The sequence below is a fragment of the Hemicordylus capensis genome, chromosome 5 (assembly GCF_027244095.1).
Source record: "Hemicordylus capensis ecotype Gifberg chromosome 5, rHemCap1.1.pri, whole genome shotgun sequence".
Lineage (NCBI taxonomy): Eukaryota > Metazoa > Chordata > Lepidosauria > Squamata > Cordylidae > Hemicordylus > Hemicordylus capensis.
In genome coordinates, this window is record NC_069661.1 from 6422536 (window position 1) to 6441417 (window position 18882).

The 18882-nt window shown below is 45.0% G+C and overlaps 1 protein-coding gene across 8 annotated transcripts in view; it reads left to right on the plus strand.

Annotated features, from left to right (window-relative positions):
* The window catches only part of SLC4A11 (solute carrier family 4 member 11), a 265118-nt gene that overhangs the window by 170875 nt on the left and 75361 nt on the right, over positions 1 to 18882 (plus strand). For all 8 annotated transcript variants that reach the window (XM_053256951.1, XM_053256953.1, XM_053256952.1 and 5 more), the window contains exons 5-6: positions 6565 to 6796; positions 8542 to 8623. In XM_053256951.1, the coding sequence (XP_053112926.1) occupies positions 6565 to 6796; positions 8542 to 8623 (314 nt within the window). The remainder of the gene's footprint in view (positions 1 to 6564; positions 6797 to 8541; positions 8624 to 18882) is intronic.

Sequence of the window (18882 nt, forward strand, 5' to 3'; positions counted from 1 at the left end):
GCACCCTACAGTGGGGAACCCTAGCCATCTCAACCCACTCCAGTTGATGAACTCTCTTGAATGGTGTAGATCAGGGTTTCTTAACCTTGGGCCCCTAGCTGCTGTTGGACTACAACTCGCAGAATCCCCAGACATGTGCATTGTGCAATGCAGTCCCATGTGGCTGCTTTTGTGAAAGAAAAGTGGTAGTGGTGATGGGCATTTTGAGTAAAGACGTAGTGGGTTGGGAGAGGTGCCTAACCCATTATCAGTTCTAGAATTCAGCCCTCTCCCTCCCCTGCAGAGTTAGCGGCAAAAAGCATGAGCTAGATCAGTGACCTCCACTGTTTTTGAAGTGGTGGGCCAGTTTGGCAATTCACTTTCAGTGGAAGAGCCATTCCCTACTGTGCTGACATCCATTGAGCCCTCGCTTAAGAACTCTAGGAGGAAAGAACTTAGAAGGGCTACCCTTCCCAGTACGCTGTGCATGCCTTCCAAGACGGTGAAGGGGTTCAGGAGGGCTCAGTTTCCCTCAAGGAAGCCCCTTGGCACTGGGCAACACAGCACTGCACGGTGAGAATGGTCTTCTCTGCATGGTAGGGAAGTGCACGGAACTGGCGGGCGGGGGTAGGCAGCTCAAGGGGGATACTTTTAAGGGCGGGGGGTGCTCTTACCCATCCCACTGTGTTTCCCCCACCAGTGCTGCACTTTAAAAGGGTCTGGCAGGGGCGGCGGCATACCCCCCTGCCACCCCGTTGCCTCGTTGGACCCGAAGTGACCGGAAGTACCCAACGTGCGCACACACACGCCAGGTACTTCCGGTCACTTTGGGTCCGAGGCAATGGGGTGGCAGGGAGGTATGCCGCTGCCCCTGCCAGACCCTTTTAAAGTGGGACGGGGAAGAGCACCCTCCTCCCCACCTTCGAACCGGCTGAACTGCCAGTCGTTCGAACCTGTTTGGAGGCCCGTAAAAGGGCCTCCGAACAGGTTCGTGCCCATCACTATCGGATGATGCAGAGTATTCAGTTTGGGCTGAAGCTTTGCACAGATTCCGTAAACAATGGGTCAGGGACCCACACTTAGAGTTGACGGGAGCCACCACTGGCCCCCGGGCCTGATGCTGGAGAACCCTGAGCTGCAACCTCCTCGCTCTTTAATCAGAGAATTCCGTGTGCATCCTGGTAGGCTTACGCCAGAGGAACTGCTAATTATTTATTTATGGTTTGCTAAAACTATAGAAACGTTTGCCCTCTGAGTTTGCCATGAATCGTGTGGCAATTACAGAATAACGACTGTAAAGGAAAGTAACATTTCCTGCCTCTCAAATGCCGGTGCCAGCTTTCCAGTCTGGCAAATTGACGCTGGACCTTCTAAAGCTTTAATCTAAAGCTGCCAAAACACTTCCACTCCAGCCCGCTCCCTGGAATGGGGTGATGTCTTTTGTTGTTTATTGCAGTCCATTAACTTACCCCAGGCCCTGCCTTCCACAGCCAGTAATGGCAACTCTATGTGGAAGGCATGTGCAGAGTCCTGTAATGCACTTACTGGAGTAGCTCCATCAGCTGGGTGGAGAGGAAGGCAGTCTTGATCCCAGCTGACATCAGGGTTGAACTCTGTACACCTGAGGGTGGAGTTGATCAACACATCCTTGGCAAGACTGAAGAGAGTCTCCATTCAAGTCTTATAACTTTAGATCGTGGTGATTGACGCTAAACGTGCTGGTGGATTATGTGCTTTTCCACTCCTATTTAACAGATGGGTGTCCACTTCATCCCTGTGGTGTACTCCTGAGCCACCAGCTTGGCTGGTTAGGAATCAGACAGACATATGTGACTGTTTCAAAGTGGCATCAACACAAGTCTTCCAATCCAAGATTCATGTTGGCAAAATGCAGGGGTGTAGGCAGGTCTGTGGGTAAGAGAAGACTTGAACCCAGGTCTCCAGGGTGCACTCTCTACTGGACATTTCTGTTAGCACAAGCACTGCAACGTTTGCCTCCTTGAGCAACTTATGTAAAAATTACATTTGGGGGAATATTTACAGACAAGAAATTTACATGGCTTTGAAGGTGTTTTCAGGGACTTCTCTTCTGTGGTGGATAAGGCCCACTTCTTATGAAAGGGGCAGCTTTGTTATGACAGATTAAATGTTCAGTTAGTTAGAAGCTGAAATGTAGAATTTATTTTATTTATTGTTAAATTTATATACCGCCTTTCATTAAAAACAATCCCAAGGCGGTGGATAGTTTGGCCATTTGTTGGGCTCCATGCCCACTTTGTGTCCTTTGTTGGAAGGCTCTGAGGTCCACTGGACAGGATTTCTTGGGCTGAAATACCCAAAGGTGGTCAGATTCCGATTCTGTCCTGCATCCATTTATCATGCCAGATCAAGCCCGGGTTATTGTATGCATGCATGTTCATCACTCAGCATCCTAGAGCAAACGCCATGCCATGTTCAGTGAATTATTATTATTTCTTGTTTACACAGTCAGACAGGTGTTATTGACTGGTTTGTTTTATCCAGACATTGAGTCCTTCCCAAGGACCTGGGATGCCAGAATTGTATTGTCAATGGTTATAGATATCGTCACAGAATATAGGCTGTTCCCAGTCAAGCTGCTTTTTGTAATTGGCTGATGGTGATTTCTGTGGCCCCTATGGTGTTGAGGTGCTCTTCAAGGTCTTTTGGAACTGCACCCAGGGTGCCAATGACCACTGGGATTATTTTGGTCTTTTTCTGCCACAGCCTTTCAATTTCAATTTGTAGATCTTTGTATTTTGTGATTTTTTCTATTTCTTTTTCTTCTATTCTGCTATCCCTGGTATTGCTATGTTGATTATTTTTTCTTTCTTCTCGACTACAGTTATATCTGATGTATTGTGTGGCAGATGTTTGTCTGTTTGTAGTCGGAAGTCCCATAATATTTTTACATCTTCATTTTCGACCACTTTTTCAATTTGATGGTCCCACCAATTTTTGGCTACAGGTAGCTTGTATTTTTTGCAGATGTTCCAGTGTATCATCCCTGCTACCTTGTCATGCCTTTGTTTGTAGTCAGTCTGTGCGATCTTTTTACAACAGCTGATTAGGTGGTCCACTGTTTCATCCGCTTCTTTACAAAGGCGGCACTTGCTGTTTGTGGTGGATTTTTCGACTTTTGCTCTTATTGCATTTGTTCTTAGTGCCTGTTCTTGTGCAGCCAGTATTAAACCCTCTGTTTCTTTCTTCCAGTTGCCATTCTTAAGCCATTGCCAGGTCTTGGTGATGTCTGATTTTCCACTTATATTGTGCAAATATTGACCATGCAGGGGCTTCTTTTTCCATTTTTCTGCTCAGTTCTTGACTTGTTCTTTCTTGTAGGCCTGCTTTTTTTCATTGGTGTTGAATAGTTTTGCGTTATTGACCATTTGAAGTGCATCATCTTCACTGTCCTTTATATATTCTTCAAGGCCTCTTTTCTCCTCCTCTGCTGTTTGATGGACTTGCAGCATTCCTCTTCTACCTGAGCTGCGAGGGAGGTAGAGCCTATCGACATCACTGCGGGGGTGCAGAGCATGATTGATGGTCATTATTTTCCTGGTCTTACGATCCAGCGTCTCTAGCTCTGCCTGGGTCCAGTCTATTATCCCTGCAGTGTATCTGATAACAGGTATAGCCCAGGTGTTTATGGCTTGTATGGTGTTCCCGCCATTGAGTTTGGACTTGAGGATTTTTCTAACTCTCCTGATGGATTCACTTCCAATTTTTCTTTTAACTTCAGTGTGTGCGATGGTATCAGCCTGGAGAATGCCCAAGTATTTGTAATGTTCTTTCTCTTCCAGGTTCTTGATCTTGCTTCCATTGGGCAGTTCTATTCTTTCTGTTTTTCTTATTTTCCCTCTGTTCATTATTAATGCAGCACACTTGTCTAGTCCAAACTCCATTGCTATATCGCTACTGAATATATGGACAGTGTTTAGCAGTGATTCGATTTCTGACTGGGACTTTCCATACAACTTCAGATCGTCCATGTACAGCAGATGGACTTGATGTTTTAGATGTTTGGTATCCAAGGCCTGTTTTGTTTAGTATTTGTGAAAGTGGGGTCATGGCGATTACAAACAACAGAGGGGATAGTGAGTCCCCTTGGAAAATATCTCTTCTAATGCTAACCTGTCCAAGTGTCTCGCCATTGATTGTTAACTGTGTACTCCACATGCTCATTGCTTTTTAAATAAATATCTGAATGTTTTTGCTGACACCAGTTGTTTCTAAACATTTTAGTATCCATGTGTGAGGCAATGAATCGAAGGCTTTCTTGTAGTCAATCCATGCAACACTTAGATTGGTTTTTCTTCTCTTGCAGTTTTCTAAAATCATTTTGTCAATCAGCAGCTGGTCTTTTGTGCCTCTGGTGTTCGGGCAATTTCCTTTCTGTTCAAGTGGAAGCTGTTTGTTAGTTAATAAGTGTTGCATGACTTCATCTGCTATTATTCCAGTTAATAATTTGAACATGGTTGGCAGGCAGGTGATCGGTCTATAATTACTTGGAACTGCACCTTTTGCTGGGTCTTTCATGATGAGATGAGTTTTCCCAGTTGTTAGCCATTGTTCAATATCACCTCCTTGCAAAATGTGATTGAACTGTTTTGATAGCTGTTTATGAAGGCTTGTTAGGTGTTTAAGCCAAAAGCCATGCAGTTCATCGTCGCCTGGAGCAGTCCAATTTTTAATTTTCTTTGCTCTTTCACTTATTAATTCTGGTGTTATTATTAGATCTTGCATTTGTTGGTTACATTTTTTGACCTCTTTCATCCAGCCTGCTTTTTTATTATAATCTATTGGATTGTCCCATAATTTCCCCCAGAATTGCACTGTTTCTTCTTTATTTGGTGTTTCTACGTTTCTTGCAGTTTCTCCTTCCATGCTTTGGTAGAACCATCTCTGATTTGACAGGAATTGGAGATTCTGCCTGTGTTTTGTAATTCTGGCTTCATATCTGCTAATCTTCTTTGACACTGCTGTTATTTGCTGCTTTATTATTTCCAGGACTTCTCTAATTCTCCTTGAATCTAGGTGGTATTTTTGGATCAGATACTGTTTGGTGTTTTCATTCTTCGGCTTCTTGTCTTTCATATCTTTCAATTTACTAGCATCTGATCTAAGCCTGGAGATTTTATTTTCTAATCTAATCTTCCATTTAGGTGATGTACTGCTTTCTTTTTTGACAGGTCCACTGATCTTATATCCGAGCTCTTGTGTTGTTATTGTTGCTGCACTGTACATTAGTTGGTTTATTTCTTGCAAAGTATTGGTTGTTATTTCTGCAAGTGCAGCATTGACATCTTTTAATGCCTGAGCAAGTTGTTTTTTGGCAACTGTTTTTAGAGCTGGAACTCGAACCCTGGTGGTTGTTTGGTTCATGTGCTCAGTTATTTTTTGCTTTAGTTCTTGTTGCTTTTCTGTTAAACAGCATTTGGGTTTTTGAGGTGAAGGCAAAGGGGTGGTTGCCTGGTTTTGATTTTGAAACAGTTCAGCAACAGTGGCATCCTCTGTTTCCAACACCTCCTCCATCTGCGCCTGAGCAACTTCTTCAATTGGTGGTAATTCTTCTTCCATATCTTGAGCCTGTGTTGCTCTTTGCAGTTCTTCCAGCTCAACTCCTGTGAATACTTTATTTCTTATTATGTATCTTCTCTGGTCTGCTAGCCTTTGTTCTGTTATTTCTGTATCTGGATGCTTCTCTTTCCAAATTTGGTACGTTCTTTTTAAATAACCTCTTCTAGTTGGACTAGACTTGTAATAGCAGATCATTATTTCCTTGTTGGCATTTTTTGTATTTTTTTTTCCGGTTAAGCGACGTTTCTTCCAGTAACCTTGCAGTCTCCAGCCCTGGTTGCTCAACTGAAGATCCTGAGTCCTGTTGCCCACTTGCCACCAGATGTCCAGGGACTCCAGCACCTGGCGCGGTCCTTGTTGACCCGGGCAACGACCAATCCGGTATAGATTTATTAATGTTACGTCTCACCATATTGTTGATGGGAGAGGCATTCTTTGTCTGGCTCCTCTGGCGAGCCCTGTCCAGAATGGTTGGACCTCTGGCATAGCTCTCACCTTCCTCAGAGCATGCAAGCCCCACAACCACGCCAAGGTAGTGCCTCACTGGGGGGTGGTATTATTGTTGTTGTTGTTACATTTATATCCCGCTCTTCCTCCAAGGAGCCCAGACCAGTGTACTACATACTTGAGTTTCTCCTCACAACAACCCTATGAAGTAGGTTAGGCTGAGAGAGAAGTGACTGGCCCAGAGTCATGGTGTCTGTTCACACATTTAGCAACCAGTCATCAGTTACTGAGTGAGAGAGTTTGAAGCATGTGTGTGTGAAGCAGGCTCTGGAGTGCTGGAAATGGACTTCCACCCAAACGGAACAGCTTGGATTCCAGAAAGCGAAGAAACATTTGCCATGTCAAAATAATTCTTATTGCATAATGTTAGCACTTGCGTTGGGTGTTGAAACCACATTTTTGTTGGCTTGCATAGTTCAGGCAGACCTTCTGGAAGCTTTCTTAAGAGGTGGCTTCTTGTTCCCCTTTGTTTAATTGCAGTATCTAAAATTAAAGAACTTTGAGGAGGAAGTCAGAGCACACCGTGACCTTGATGGGTTCCTAGCCAGAGCCAGCATCATCCTGGATGAGACGGCAACCTCTCTGGACGACGTCTTGCGGGAGATGTTGAAACACTTCGCAGAAGACTCCGACAATGCGGAGCCAAGCTGCAACTTCGACAAAATCATGAGCACTTTATTCACCGATTCAGGGGCTCCCAGAGAAGGGAATGGTAAGAGATGTGTGTGTTCTTCCCTTCTGTCTAGGCTGAAAGCTCTAACACCTGCTGCCAAGTGTGTAACATAGGAAGCTGGCATATACTGAATATTGTCTACAGAGACTGGCAGCAGCTTCTCCAAAGTTACAGGCAGGAATCTTCTCAGCCCTCTCTGGAGGGAACTTGGGACTTTCTGCATGCAAGCATACTGATGCTCTTCCCAGAGCGGCCTCATTCCCTCAGGGGAATATCTTGCAGTGCTCACATGTGGTCTCCCACTCAAATGCAACCAGGGCAGACCCTGCTTAGCTGTGGGGACAAGTCATGCTTGCTACCACATGACCAGCTCTCCTCCCTTGTAGGCATACTTCACCCTGTGAACAAAATTGGTGAGGTACAGAACGACCTAGAGTTTTCTCTCCTGGCAAGCGCTTTCTGATGAAGTTCTTGCATTTAAGTGACCGACAGAGGGATCTGCTCTTACCTGGGCCCTTGCTTCACTATGAGAGCTGGACAGGACAGCATTTCTCACTGATTCTGAGGGAAACATGAAGCTTAAGTGGAAAAAGCCCTTTGCTTCCTTGCTGCGTTTGGTCTATGAGAAGGAGAGCAGGTCTTGTAGTCTCAAGCATGACTTGTCCCCTTTGCTAAACATGGTCAACCCCGGTTGGCATTTGAATGGGAGACTACATGTGTGAGCACTGTAAGATATTCCCCTTAAGGGATGGGGCAACTCTGGGAAGAGATCCTGCATGCCGGCATGCAGAAGGCTCCAAGTTCCCTCCCTGGCAGCATCTCCAAGATTGGGCTGAGAGAGGCTCTTGCCTGCAATCTTGGAGAAGCCGCTACCAGTCTGTGAAGACAATGCTGAGCTAGATGGACCAATGGTCTGACTCAGTGTATGGCAGCTTCCTATGTTTCTAATTAGGGAAGTCATTCCAAAGGGGTGGTTCCCTGCCCACAGTTCGGTGGTATATATTCCTTCACCTTTTCTTTGTGAGATATCCACCTCCCTCCCCCCAAATATAATATTGAGAGTTGCTAAGCTTATTTTATAACTGAATCAGCCCCCAGCACCTTCTGTGCGCTCTCCCTGTCTCCTCCAGCATCTCACATCTTCCTGAAATCTGTGAATGCTTGTGGTTTGTAGACATTCTTGGTCAGTTGAGCCTGAAGTTGCAGAATCTGAGCAAGCAGAGAGACTAACTGAATCCTGTCCAAAAAGAAAAACCCTCAGCTGGGAAATATAAGAACAGCCCTCCTGGATCAGGCCCAAGGAGGCCCATCTAGTCCAGCATCCTGTTTTGCACAGTGGCCCACCAGATGCTGCTGGAAGTCACAGGCAGGAGTTGAGGGCATGCCCTCTCTCCTGCTGTTACTCCCCTGCAGCTGGTACTCAGAGGCATCCTGCCTTTGAGGCTGGAGGTGGCCTATTGTCAGATCGTCTTCAACACACTAACGGTCACCATTTCCCCCCCCCTTGAGTGAGGGGCTGGAACTTCACACTTTTAAGGCTGCACGAGGTATTTCAAAGCTAAGGCCTCATTGATTGCAGCCACTATATATATATCTATATCTATATATCTCTATCTCTGTCTCTATATATCTCCCACGTTAAAAAGCTTAGGTAATGGCTACCAGGCCAACTGTGGGTGAATGAAGGTGCACTTCCATATGTGATAGCTCTTGAAAATATTTCACTTCCATATGTGATAGCTCTTGAAAATATTTCAAATGCATCTCTGTCCCTCTTTTTGCAGTTCACCTCTTGTCGGATACAATTCAGGGAGTCACAGCGACAGTCACAGGGGTACAGTATCAGCAGTCCTGGCTTTGTATCATGTAAGTACTTTTTTTTCTATCTAGTTAAACCCACCAGGACATCTTTGTCCAAATCATGCTGCCTGTTGTTGTTGTTGTTGGTGGTGGTGGTGGTTGTTTATTGAATTTATATACCATCTAGTATAAAAATCTCTTAAGTGATGTACAGAATTAAAAACATTAAACACATTTAAAATTCATAACCAGATAAAATCATAATAGATAAAACACATAAATTACACATTAAATTTTAAAATGTATTTTTTGATTCAATTATGGATTATGTAGCTTTTATCTGAGGGAGAGCTGCTGATACTGAGGGAGAGCTGCGTCCTGCTTTCTGCACACACAAGGACATTTTCTCAGGGGAAGGCACCGGTATGAAATAATAGGGCACTATTTAATAGCCACTTAAACGTGGTGGCTGACAGCCAGACCAGTCGTGTGCCAGCACAGCAAGAGACGTTGCCTGCATTTCAGAAGTCTGCAGACCTCCATGAAGTTGTGTTGTGGTGCTCCATGCTGTTGCGCAGCTGCTCGTGTTTTTATACTTGTATGAATCCAAGAGTATAAGGTTGTGCAACTTGACAAGTTCTTCCACCAGCTCCAGCTCCAACCTGGGGCAGATGTCCCTTTCTTTGCACCATTGCACTGTTTCTGTGTGCTGGTGCATCATGCTAGCTCAGCAATGGTCAGTATTTTTACATGATGACTGAAAAGACTTGGCCCACTTAGGAATCCAGCAGCTTGGGTTTCCCACCAGATGTGGTTGCACCCCAATCCTAGAACATATCCTGAATGAGCTGCTCTGGAAGTCAGCCTGGTGTAGTAGTAATTCGAGCAGGGGTGGGCAAACTTAATCCTCCAGCAGTTGTTGAACTGCAATTCCCATCTTCTGCAACCACAACTATTGTCGCTGGGGATGATGAGAGTTGCAGTTCAAGCACAGCTGGAGGCCCAAGTTTGCCCACCCCTGAATTAGAGTATTGGACTTGGCCCAGGAAGACCCGAGTTCAGAATCCCCCTCAGCCATGAAGCTCCTGAGTGACCATGGACCAGGCATAATCTCTCTGCCTCAGAGGCTGGTTTTGTAGAGAAAAGGGAGAGGGGAAGGCCCTGTATGCCAGTCTGAGCCTCACTGGAGGAAGGGCAGGGCATGAATTATCTTTGTGTGCCCTCTTGTTCTATACCATCTGCAGGAGTAATCCCTCCTCAGCTCTTGTTGTTCTTTTTCTTAGCTCTTAGGAACATAGGAAACTACCATATACTGAGTCAGACCATTGGTCTATCTAGCTCAGTATTGTCTTCACAGACTGGCAGCAGCTTCTCCAAGGTTGCAGGCAGGAATCTCTCTCAGCCCTATCTTGGAGATGCTGCCAGAGAGGGAACTTGGAACCTTCTGCTCTTCCCAGAGCAGCTTCATCCCCTGAGGGGAATATCTTGCAGTGCTCGCACATCAAGTCTACCCTTCACATGCAACCAGGGCAGACCCTGCTTAGCTAAGGGGACAAGTCATGCTTGCTACCACAAGACCAGCTCTCCTCCCTCTTCTTATCCTTTTTCTCTCTTCCCCGCTCCCATAGACAGAATTTTCTTAAGGGCTGGACCAAAATGCCCATTCCCCATTTCCACCATTCATAGGTGGTGAAAATGACTGGGGTGGGTGGGCGTGGTTCACCATCCTATCTGACGGGATGGTGAAAATGGGAGGCAACGGCTCTTTGGGCAGTCTTCCTAGCCATACAACTCAGTGCTGCTCTTCCTCCTGACTAGTGGCCACCCCCCACAAAAATACTCCTTCCAAGCGGCACTACATCACTGCATAGTGTTGTTCCAGTGGGGAGGTTCTGTGCGGGGCTGAGGGGAGATAGCAGCTGTCCTAGCTCCCACAGAGCCTGCTCAAAACGAAGTTATGCCGTGTTGTGTAACATGAGTTGGAGGGGGGATTGTTGGGGAGAAAGTCATGGCTGGTAGCGACTGGCAGAGCTATGAAACAAGGAGGGGTACCCTCTTTTTGTTACTTACACACACACACACACACACACACACACACACACACACACACACAGAGAGACAGACACACCTCATCCAAACATTGAGCTGAGAGTTCTAGGAGGAGCATTGTCCATCCAATCCTAGTTTTGCAGATGATGGGAAAGATGTGTGTAGGGACTGTAACCTACTGCGGACCCAACTCCCATAATTTCTAGCCACCATGGCCAATGGCGACAGAGGATGATGAGAGTTGTAGTTCAACGTCATCTTGGGACCCAAGGTTGGGCAGTCCTGGATTAAAGAGCCTCAAGAACTGGGCATGAGGTTCCTTTTCACCAGAGTGGTCCTTGATGCAGTTAAGTACAGCACTTGTAGCATCTCCTGACTGTAATCAAACTTTATTTATTTCACGCATTTATATACCTCTGGATATCAAAGTCTCTAGGCAGTTAACAACAAAACAAAAATGTAACAAAGTTAAAACATATATACAGGTGAAACTCGGAAAATTAGAATATCGTGCAAAAGTCCATTAATTTCAGTAATGCAAATTAAAAGGTGAAACTGATATATGAGACAGACGCATTACATGCAAAGCGAGATAAGTCAAGCCTTAATTTGTTATAATTGTGATGATCATGGCGTACAGCTCATGAAAACCCCAAATCCACAATCCCAGAAAATTAGAATATTACATGGAACCAAGAAGACAAGGATTGAAGAATAGAACAATATCGGACCTCTGAAAAGTATACAGTGTACTGTGCTTGATTGGCCAGCAAACTCGCCTGACCTGACCCCATAGAGAATCTATGGGGCATTGCCAAGAGAAGGATGAGAGACATGAGACCAAACAATGCAGAAGAGCTGAAGGCCGCTAATGAAGCATCCTGGTCTTCCATAATACCTCATCAGTGCCACAGGCTGATAGCATCCATGCCACGCCGCATTGAGGCAGTAATTGCTGCAAAAGGGGCCCAAACCAAGTACTGAATACATATGCATGCTTATACTTTTCAGAGGTCCGATATTGTTCTATTCTTCAATCCTTGTCTTCTTGGTTCCATGTAATATTCTAATTTTCTGAGATTGTGGATTTGGGGTTTTCATGAGCTGTACGCCATGATCATCACAATTATAACAAATTAAGGCTTGACTTATCTCGCTTTACATGTAATGCGTCTGTCTCATATATCAGTTTCACCTTTTAATTTGCATTACTGAAATTAATTGACTTTTGCACGATATTCTAATTTTCTGAGTTTCACCTGTACAATTTGAAGTTAAAACGATCAATAAAATTCAACTAAGAAACTTCAGTTACAACTTCAGCTAAGAAGCTTGGCCGAAGAGATGTCCTCAGCTGTTTCCTAAGAGCCATCAGGCCAGGAGCGGCTCTAATCTCAGCAGGAAGTGTGTTCTGTCGCCCAGCGGGGCAACTACAGAGAAGGCTTGCCTCTGAGTCACCGCCAGATGAGCCCGTGGCACCCTCAGACAAACCTCCCCTAATGATCTTAATAGGCGGGAGGGTTCATAATGAAGAAGGCATTCTCTTAAATACCTTGGTCCCAAGCTGTTTATAGGTAATAGGTAATACACTTTGTATTTTGCCCGGAAACCTGTTGTCGGCCAGTGTAGTTCTTTCAAAACAGGAGTGATACAGCTTCTTCAGGACAACCCGGAGACCAACCTGGCAGCAGCATTCTGCACCAATTGCAGTTTTTGGATTATGTACAAAGGTAGCCCCACATAGAGGGCATTGTCAGGCCTGGAGGTGACCAGCATGACTGTGCTGTCACTCTGTGCAGAAGAGTATAACACTTATTTGTTTCAATTCACAAATTCTGTACATTAGCTGGTATTAAGAGTTTTTATAGTTGGACAAGAAGCCAGAAAAATTCAGTGTATATATATGTGTCGTCATTTTATGACTTTTCTCAGTTTTTGTATACCTGCAGCATGCCAGTATTGGCAAAAGTTATCATTGGAAAATTAATTAGATGTTGTTTGCGTATGAATCCCTTTCCTGGTATTAAAAAGAAATACTCTGTAAATGTGATATTTTATTAAGCAAGTTCTAGTTGCCCAGGAAATCTCTAACCTTTCAAGCCCTCCCAGGCAAAGATTTTTTTAAGCAAAATATAATTTGGTTTTTGTGATGCATCTAGGCTGGTGGTCCAAAAAGAAGAAGGGTTCTGGACAAATCACATTGAATAGGATCGTGGCTAGCTTGCTGTTGGCAGGAAGGATGGACTCCAAGGACTTCAGCCAGAGAGCAGTCATAGGAACATAGGAAGCTGTCATATACTGAATCAGACCATTTGTCCGTCTAGCTCAGTATTGTCTTCACAGACTGGCAGCAGCTTCTCCAAGGTTGCAGGCAGGAATCTCTCTCACCCCTATCTTGGAGATGCTGCCAGGGAGGGAACTTGGAACCTAGATGCTCTTCTCAGAGCGGCTCCATCCCCTGAAGGGAATATCTGACAGTGCTCACACTTCTAGTCTCCCATTCATATGCAACCAGTGCAGACCCTGCTTAGCTAAGGGGACAAATCATGCTTGCAACCACAAGACCAGCTCAGTCAGCCCATGAGCCAGCTGGGGTGGTCAGTACCATCTGGGGAAATGATGCTCATTGTGATTTTTGCAAAGGTCTCCACCCCTAGAGATGGAAAATAGGTGATGGCATTGTAATACTTTCACCTTTCAGAGTTGCTTTTATTGTCATGACCATCGGGCCAAATTTGGAGTAACTGTGGAATCCAGCTCGGCCCGGATATGGGCGATTTTATCCACAAAAAGGTCATTTAAAATGTCACAGTGAGTGACGGATGGTTCCTAGTTTAAATTCAAGGGGGAGTGGGAACATATTAGCCCCCTCACAACCCTAGACAACTCAGCTGGAGGACATGAATTTGCAGAAGCAATGAGGGCGGAAAAGAACTGCTTCTTTGCTACCCACACTGCCAGAGCGTAAGTCTTCAAATGTGCTCTGTGTTGTGCCTGATCAATCTTGCACCGAGTCTTCCTCCACTTGTGCTCTAATCATCTACCTTGCTGCTTCAGCTCCCGTAACTCATCCGAATACCACGGGGCTGTCTTTAAAGCAAGTTGGAGAGGAGGCTTGGGAGCAATTGTGTCTACCGCTCTAGTGAGTTCATTATTCCATCTTTGTACCAGAGCATCGACAGATTCATTAGCAGAGCCAACCCCCTAAGCCCTTCCAAGGCTTCTTGGAACCCTATTCGATCCAGTAACCTCCTCGGGTGGACCGATCTAATAGGTCCTTCATCCCTGCAGAGGTGGGTCGTGGCTGTAAGTTCTCCCTCAACCAGATGGTGATCCATCCATGACAATGGGGAGATGACAGGAGTCCCCACCCACGGAACACCACCCTGATCAGAGCAAAAGACCAAATCGAGTGTGTGAGTGGTCACACATCATGTGACTGGACACACATCATGTGTCAGACCAGAGACCAATTGGGATAGGCCCACAGGCATCATGAACTCTTGAGCCGCTCCCGACAACCCAGTCCCAAAATGAACGTTAAAGTCCCCCACCACTAACAACCTGGGCCACTCCAATGTCAACTCAGCAACCAGGTCCATCAGCTCAGTTAGGGACTCCACTGGGCAATGGGGTCATTGGTTCACCAGCAGAAGTCCCAGTCTATCCCTGGTCCCTAGGCTTAGGTACACACATTCAGATGCCTCCTTCTATTGTCAGCTGAGTCCAAGAAATAAGTTTCTACCCAAAGATGTCTGATAACAAGTGCTGTGAGCCACTTTCTTCATTGTCTCCCATCCTTTTGTGTGCCTGATTTTAATAGAATGAATATGTGTGGTTTATTTTGGACAGAAGCGGATGAGTTAATTGCCGTAGTGACTATTACCAAGCTATTTGATTGTATCTTATTCCAGAGTTTAGAAAAGCTTTTAATAGCCCAGTGGTTTTCAGACAATGTGTAATTTTGTCTTAAAAGTTATAAATACAGGGCATAAAAGGCAAAAATGCTAGGCACTCAGAATTTGTCAGAATTAAATACAACCAGTCTTTATTTAAGACATCGCAAATAGGAGGACAAGTCTAAAATGTGTGTGTTTGAGCCATTGGTCTTGCACAAAGCATCATCCCTTGTCTCTCCTGCAAGCAGTACTTTGAAGGGACATTGATCTGCCCTGTTTAAAAGTGCCTTTGTTTTCCATCTCTGTTGTCAACAGAGCAAAGATTAAGATTGAAAAAGGCCAGTGCTGTGCCTAGTGAGAGGATTGTATTAATTGATTAGAAAACAAATGCAAGGAGGAGGATTTCTGTTGCAAAACGAAAGACAAAAACCACACAAAAGGGAAACCTTTTTCAGATCTCACCGAATTGCTCCATTAGTATCCCCTGCCGAAGCAGAGAAATTCTGCTCTGCCCCAGAGCTATTCTTCCATCTGTGAAATGCTACAGCTGACACAGATTTCTTTGGAGAACAATCTTCATGATACATTCAGAAACTGACTTGCTAATGTAGATGATTTCAGTTTAGCTGTGTCTCTCTTTGGCAAACTCTCAGTTTAAGATGTATACACTCCCTCGCTCAAAATGTTCCACTGAATTATTGCATAACAATTGTTGGCATTAAGATGAACGGAATGGTAAAAATCTTTGAAAACATGCCAGAGAAGTCTACTCTTGGATTCTTCTCCATGACGTGGCTTGCAGAAATTCAACTAGGGCAGGGGTTCCCAACCTTGAGACCCCCCACGTGTTATTGAAGAACAACTCTCATCTTCCCCAGCCACACTGGCCAAAGCATGGTTGATTGGGATCCTTTGAGCATTGTGTCCAGGGATGATGGGAGTTGTAGTTAAAAAAAACATCTGGGGACCAAGGTTGGGATCCCCCAAGCGAGGGCATTGTGTGGAAGGGTTCCGATGTTACCTTTCAGGATATTTCTGGAGATATTTAATGAAGATGTGTTTTTCTTGACTGGATAAGAGAGACTTTTCTTGTTTGGAACACACTTCAAATGCTCCGTCTAAACTGAATTGAACTGAAGCGCCATCCACCCTTTTTATGCTAATGTCCATATTTCTAATTTGCATTGATGGATTTGTCATTCACAGTGAACAGTTGTTCAGTACTATTGACTCTGTGAAGCAAATGCTGTGTTGTAATGCCATTAATGTGCTCTGCTTTCCCTGTTGAGAGAATTCTCACCAGTTCAAAGCCAGCTAAATCACATTCAGTTAATGAGAAGAATGAAATAATTTGTTTGAATCAATCTCATTGTACAGTCAGCCTTGGGATAGATTCCGGGGAAAATTTAGCAGCAAAAAGCTTGTGGCTTAATCCCCTGCTGAGCAAAGAGGCACCTTGCTAAAGTTGTGATTCTCTTATATCTAGCAGGGGGAGAGCAACTGACCCTATCTAGCCCCAGCATAGCATCCCTCCTGTGTCTACCTCATGTTTCTTTTTAGACTATGAACCCTTTGGGGACAGGGAACCATCTTATTTATTTATTTTTCTATGTAAACCGCTTTGGAAACTTCTGTTGAAAAGTGAGATTTGTATTAGTAGTACCATTTCAGGAGAGGCCTTTCCTTTCTCCTTTCCAAAGTGTGTCAGTTTGATTGATGTGAGAGTTTGTAATTCCATGCATGGAGAAATTTCCATCCTGGGTGCTTAGTGATTTATTGAATTGGGAGCAACGGGTTTTTTAGTCTGCAGTTCTCATCTTGACAGCTCCCGGGATTGTCTCTTTTAAAAAAAATCCCTCAGGCTTCCACAGAAACTGCTTGCTCAGAATATTAGAAGGCTCCTGCGTGAGTGTATGTGAAGTAGGGCTGATCAGCTCATTCTGCTGAGGCCGTGCAGGATTCGTGTTGATCCAGAAGCCCTGACGATAGTTGGATGTCGTGTGCTGAATCTCAAGAAGGCAACTGGGTGCTCTTCTTCTTCCATAGCTTGGTGACAACAGCCTGGTTTGAACTACCATGGGGTTCGACATGATCAGCACTGGGGGACTATTCTTAATTGTCAGATGCTGCAGCTTACCCCTGTCTGTTCTGAAATCATGCAGATTTGTCTGCTGACCCCAGCCTGGGTCATAGAATTTTAGAGTTGGAAGGGGCCTGCTCAATGCAAGAAACTACCACAGCACCCCCGACAGATGGCCATCCAGGCTCTGTTTGGAAACCACCAGTGAAGAAGAGCCCACCACTGCATGAGGCAGACAGTTCCACTGCTAAACAGCTCTTACAGTTAGGAAGTCCCTCCTGATGCTCAGCCTGAATCTTCTTTCTTGTCATTTCAACCCCTTGGTTCTGGTCCTGCCCTCGGGATCAACAGAGAACAAGCCCACTCTTCCTCCTACCTGGCAGCCCTTCAGATATTTGAAGACGGTGACCGTATCTCTCCTTGGCTGCCTCTTCTCCAGGCTCAACTCGTGTTAGCTTGATGCTCTAGGTTCTGTGTTGGCAGCCCAGAAAACATGTTTTATCGTTCAGAGAAATATAGGCCTCAAGAATATGTACGGATGTAAGAATAATCCCCATGACCTTTAACTTGGTCCTGTCTGTTTGCTGCAATGGCTTTATCATAACTTTTCAGGAGAGCAGATGTCTGCTGAAGAAGGGAGGAACTGTAGTAGCCCAGTTGTTGTGTTTTGCATGCTGAAGATCTTGGGTTCAATCCCTGAGTAGGGATCTCCAGTTAGGCCTGGGGAAAACTTCTTCCCGAAACCCTGGAGCTAGATGACTGCTGAGATGGACCAGTGGACTCTCAGCTTCATTTGACTGAGGTTGGCGACTTTTTAAAATAGCTAACCAGCACCTCACATAGCTGTTAATCACTTGGTACATGGTCAGCTGTACTGGCTGCAATGGGCTCGAATGAAGATTATGCTATGCATAATTCTTCCTTTAAAAATTGGTGACTTAAGGGTTGGACAACCCTTAAGGGCCATGCTTTTGTAGCATGCACTGCTGGGGTTTGAGACTAGATATACAAAGCTGAGATTCTAGGAATCCTCATGTATGTATGTATGTTTGTTTATCACATATTTTTATACTGCCCAAAACGTACATCCCTTAAGACGTTAAGCTTTCAGAGACCCCAGAAACACAGCAGTCAAGCATAGCGGTAGAGCAGAAGACTTCTTTCTTGGGTCCCAATTTGGACTGGAAGCCCATTACTAAAAGGGAAGGATTGAAGCTAAACTGTAGATCACGTTGGAAGAAGCGCATGCCAACTTGTTTCCCTGCATCTGCATGGAGAGTCAAGACCTTGTGAGGCTTGCTGGTGCCTTAGCTTAAGAACATAGGAAACTGCCATATAATGAGTCAGACCATTGGTCTACCTAGCTCAGTATTGTCTTCACAGACTGGCAGCAGCTTCTCCAAGGTTGCAGGCAGGAGTCTCTCTCAGCCCTATCTTGGAGGTGCTGCCATGGAGGGAACTTGAAACCCTCTGCTCTTCCCAGAGTGGCTCCATCCCCTGAGAATATCTTACAGTGATCACACATGTAGTCTCCCATTCATATGCAACCAGGGTGGACCCTGCTTAGCTACGGGGACAAGTCATGCTTGCTACCACAAGACCAGCTCTTCTCCTTTAGACTCCTAGAGTCTAAAGGGCATTTGGGATGTGTGTCATAAAAATGCATGTGTGCCCAACTGCCATGTTGAGCAATAAATACAAACCAGGCATCCAGCAGTGTATGGAGTTTAAACAAAAGAACCTAAATAAGCTAATGGGCACCCATCAGTCCTCCAATTTTTGCAAAACCAAAGAGGCATCTGCTTGTACTGGGCCCAGAGAAATGACATTTGGGCACTACATAAAACAGGTTTCCACTGAGCAGACCATGCCAGCAGACTTACTTGCTTGCAAGGTGTGTTTTCCACCATATTGCAGTCCATATGTTGCCCGCCCTAGAAATAGGCTAATAGTGGGGATCAGAGCTGTGCTTGCAAGTGGGTTATTTTCAGACAATCCTGCCGCCTGCATTTGCCAAAAGTCAAGCGATGTGATGAAGGAGCTGTCTCCTTCTGTTCCAGTTATTAGGCGTATGGAGAGAGAGAAATCTTCATTTAATTTGATAAAGTTGCATAGCTGTTCGAGCAGAAGCAAAAATAGCCTTCAGCGAGCTAAATGTGGGCAGTGATGCCACACATTAGCTAATTACTCTAATCTACAAATAAAGTTGTCCTCGTGGGAAACCTGCTTGATCATTGACACCCAGACAACAGGTTTCATTTCAGAATACGAAACTAAGCCGGCAGTCAAATGAGCTT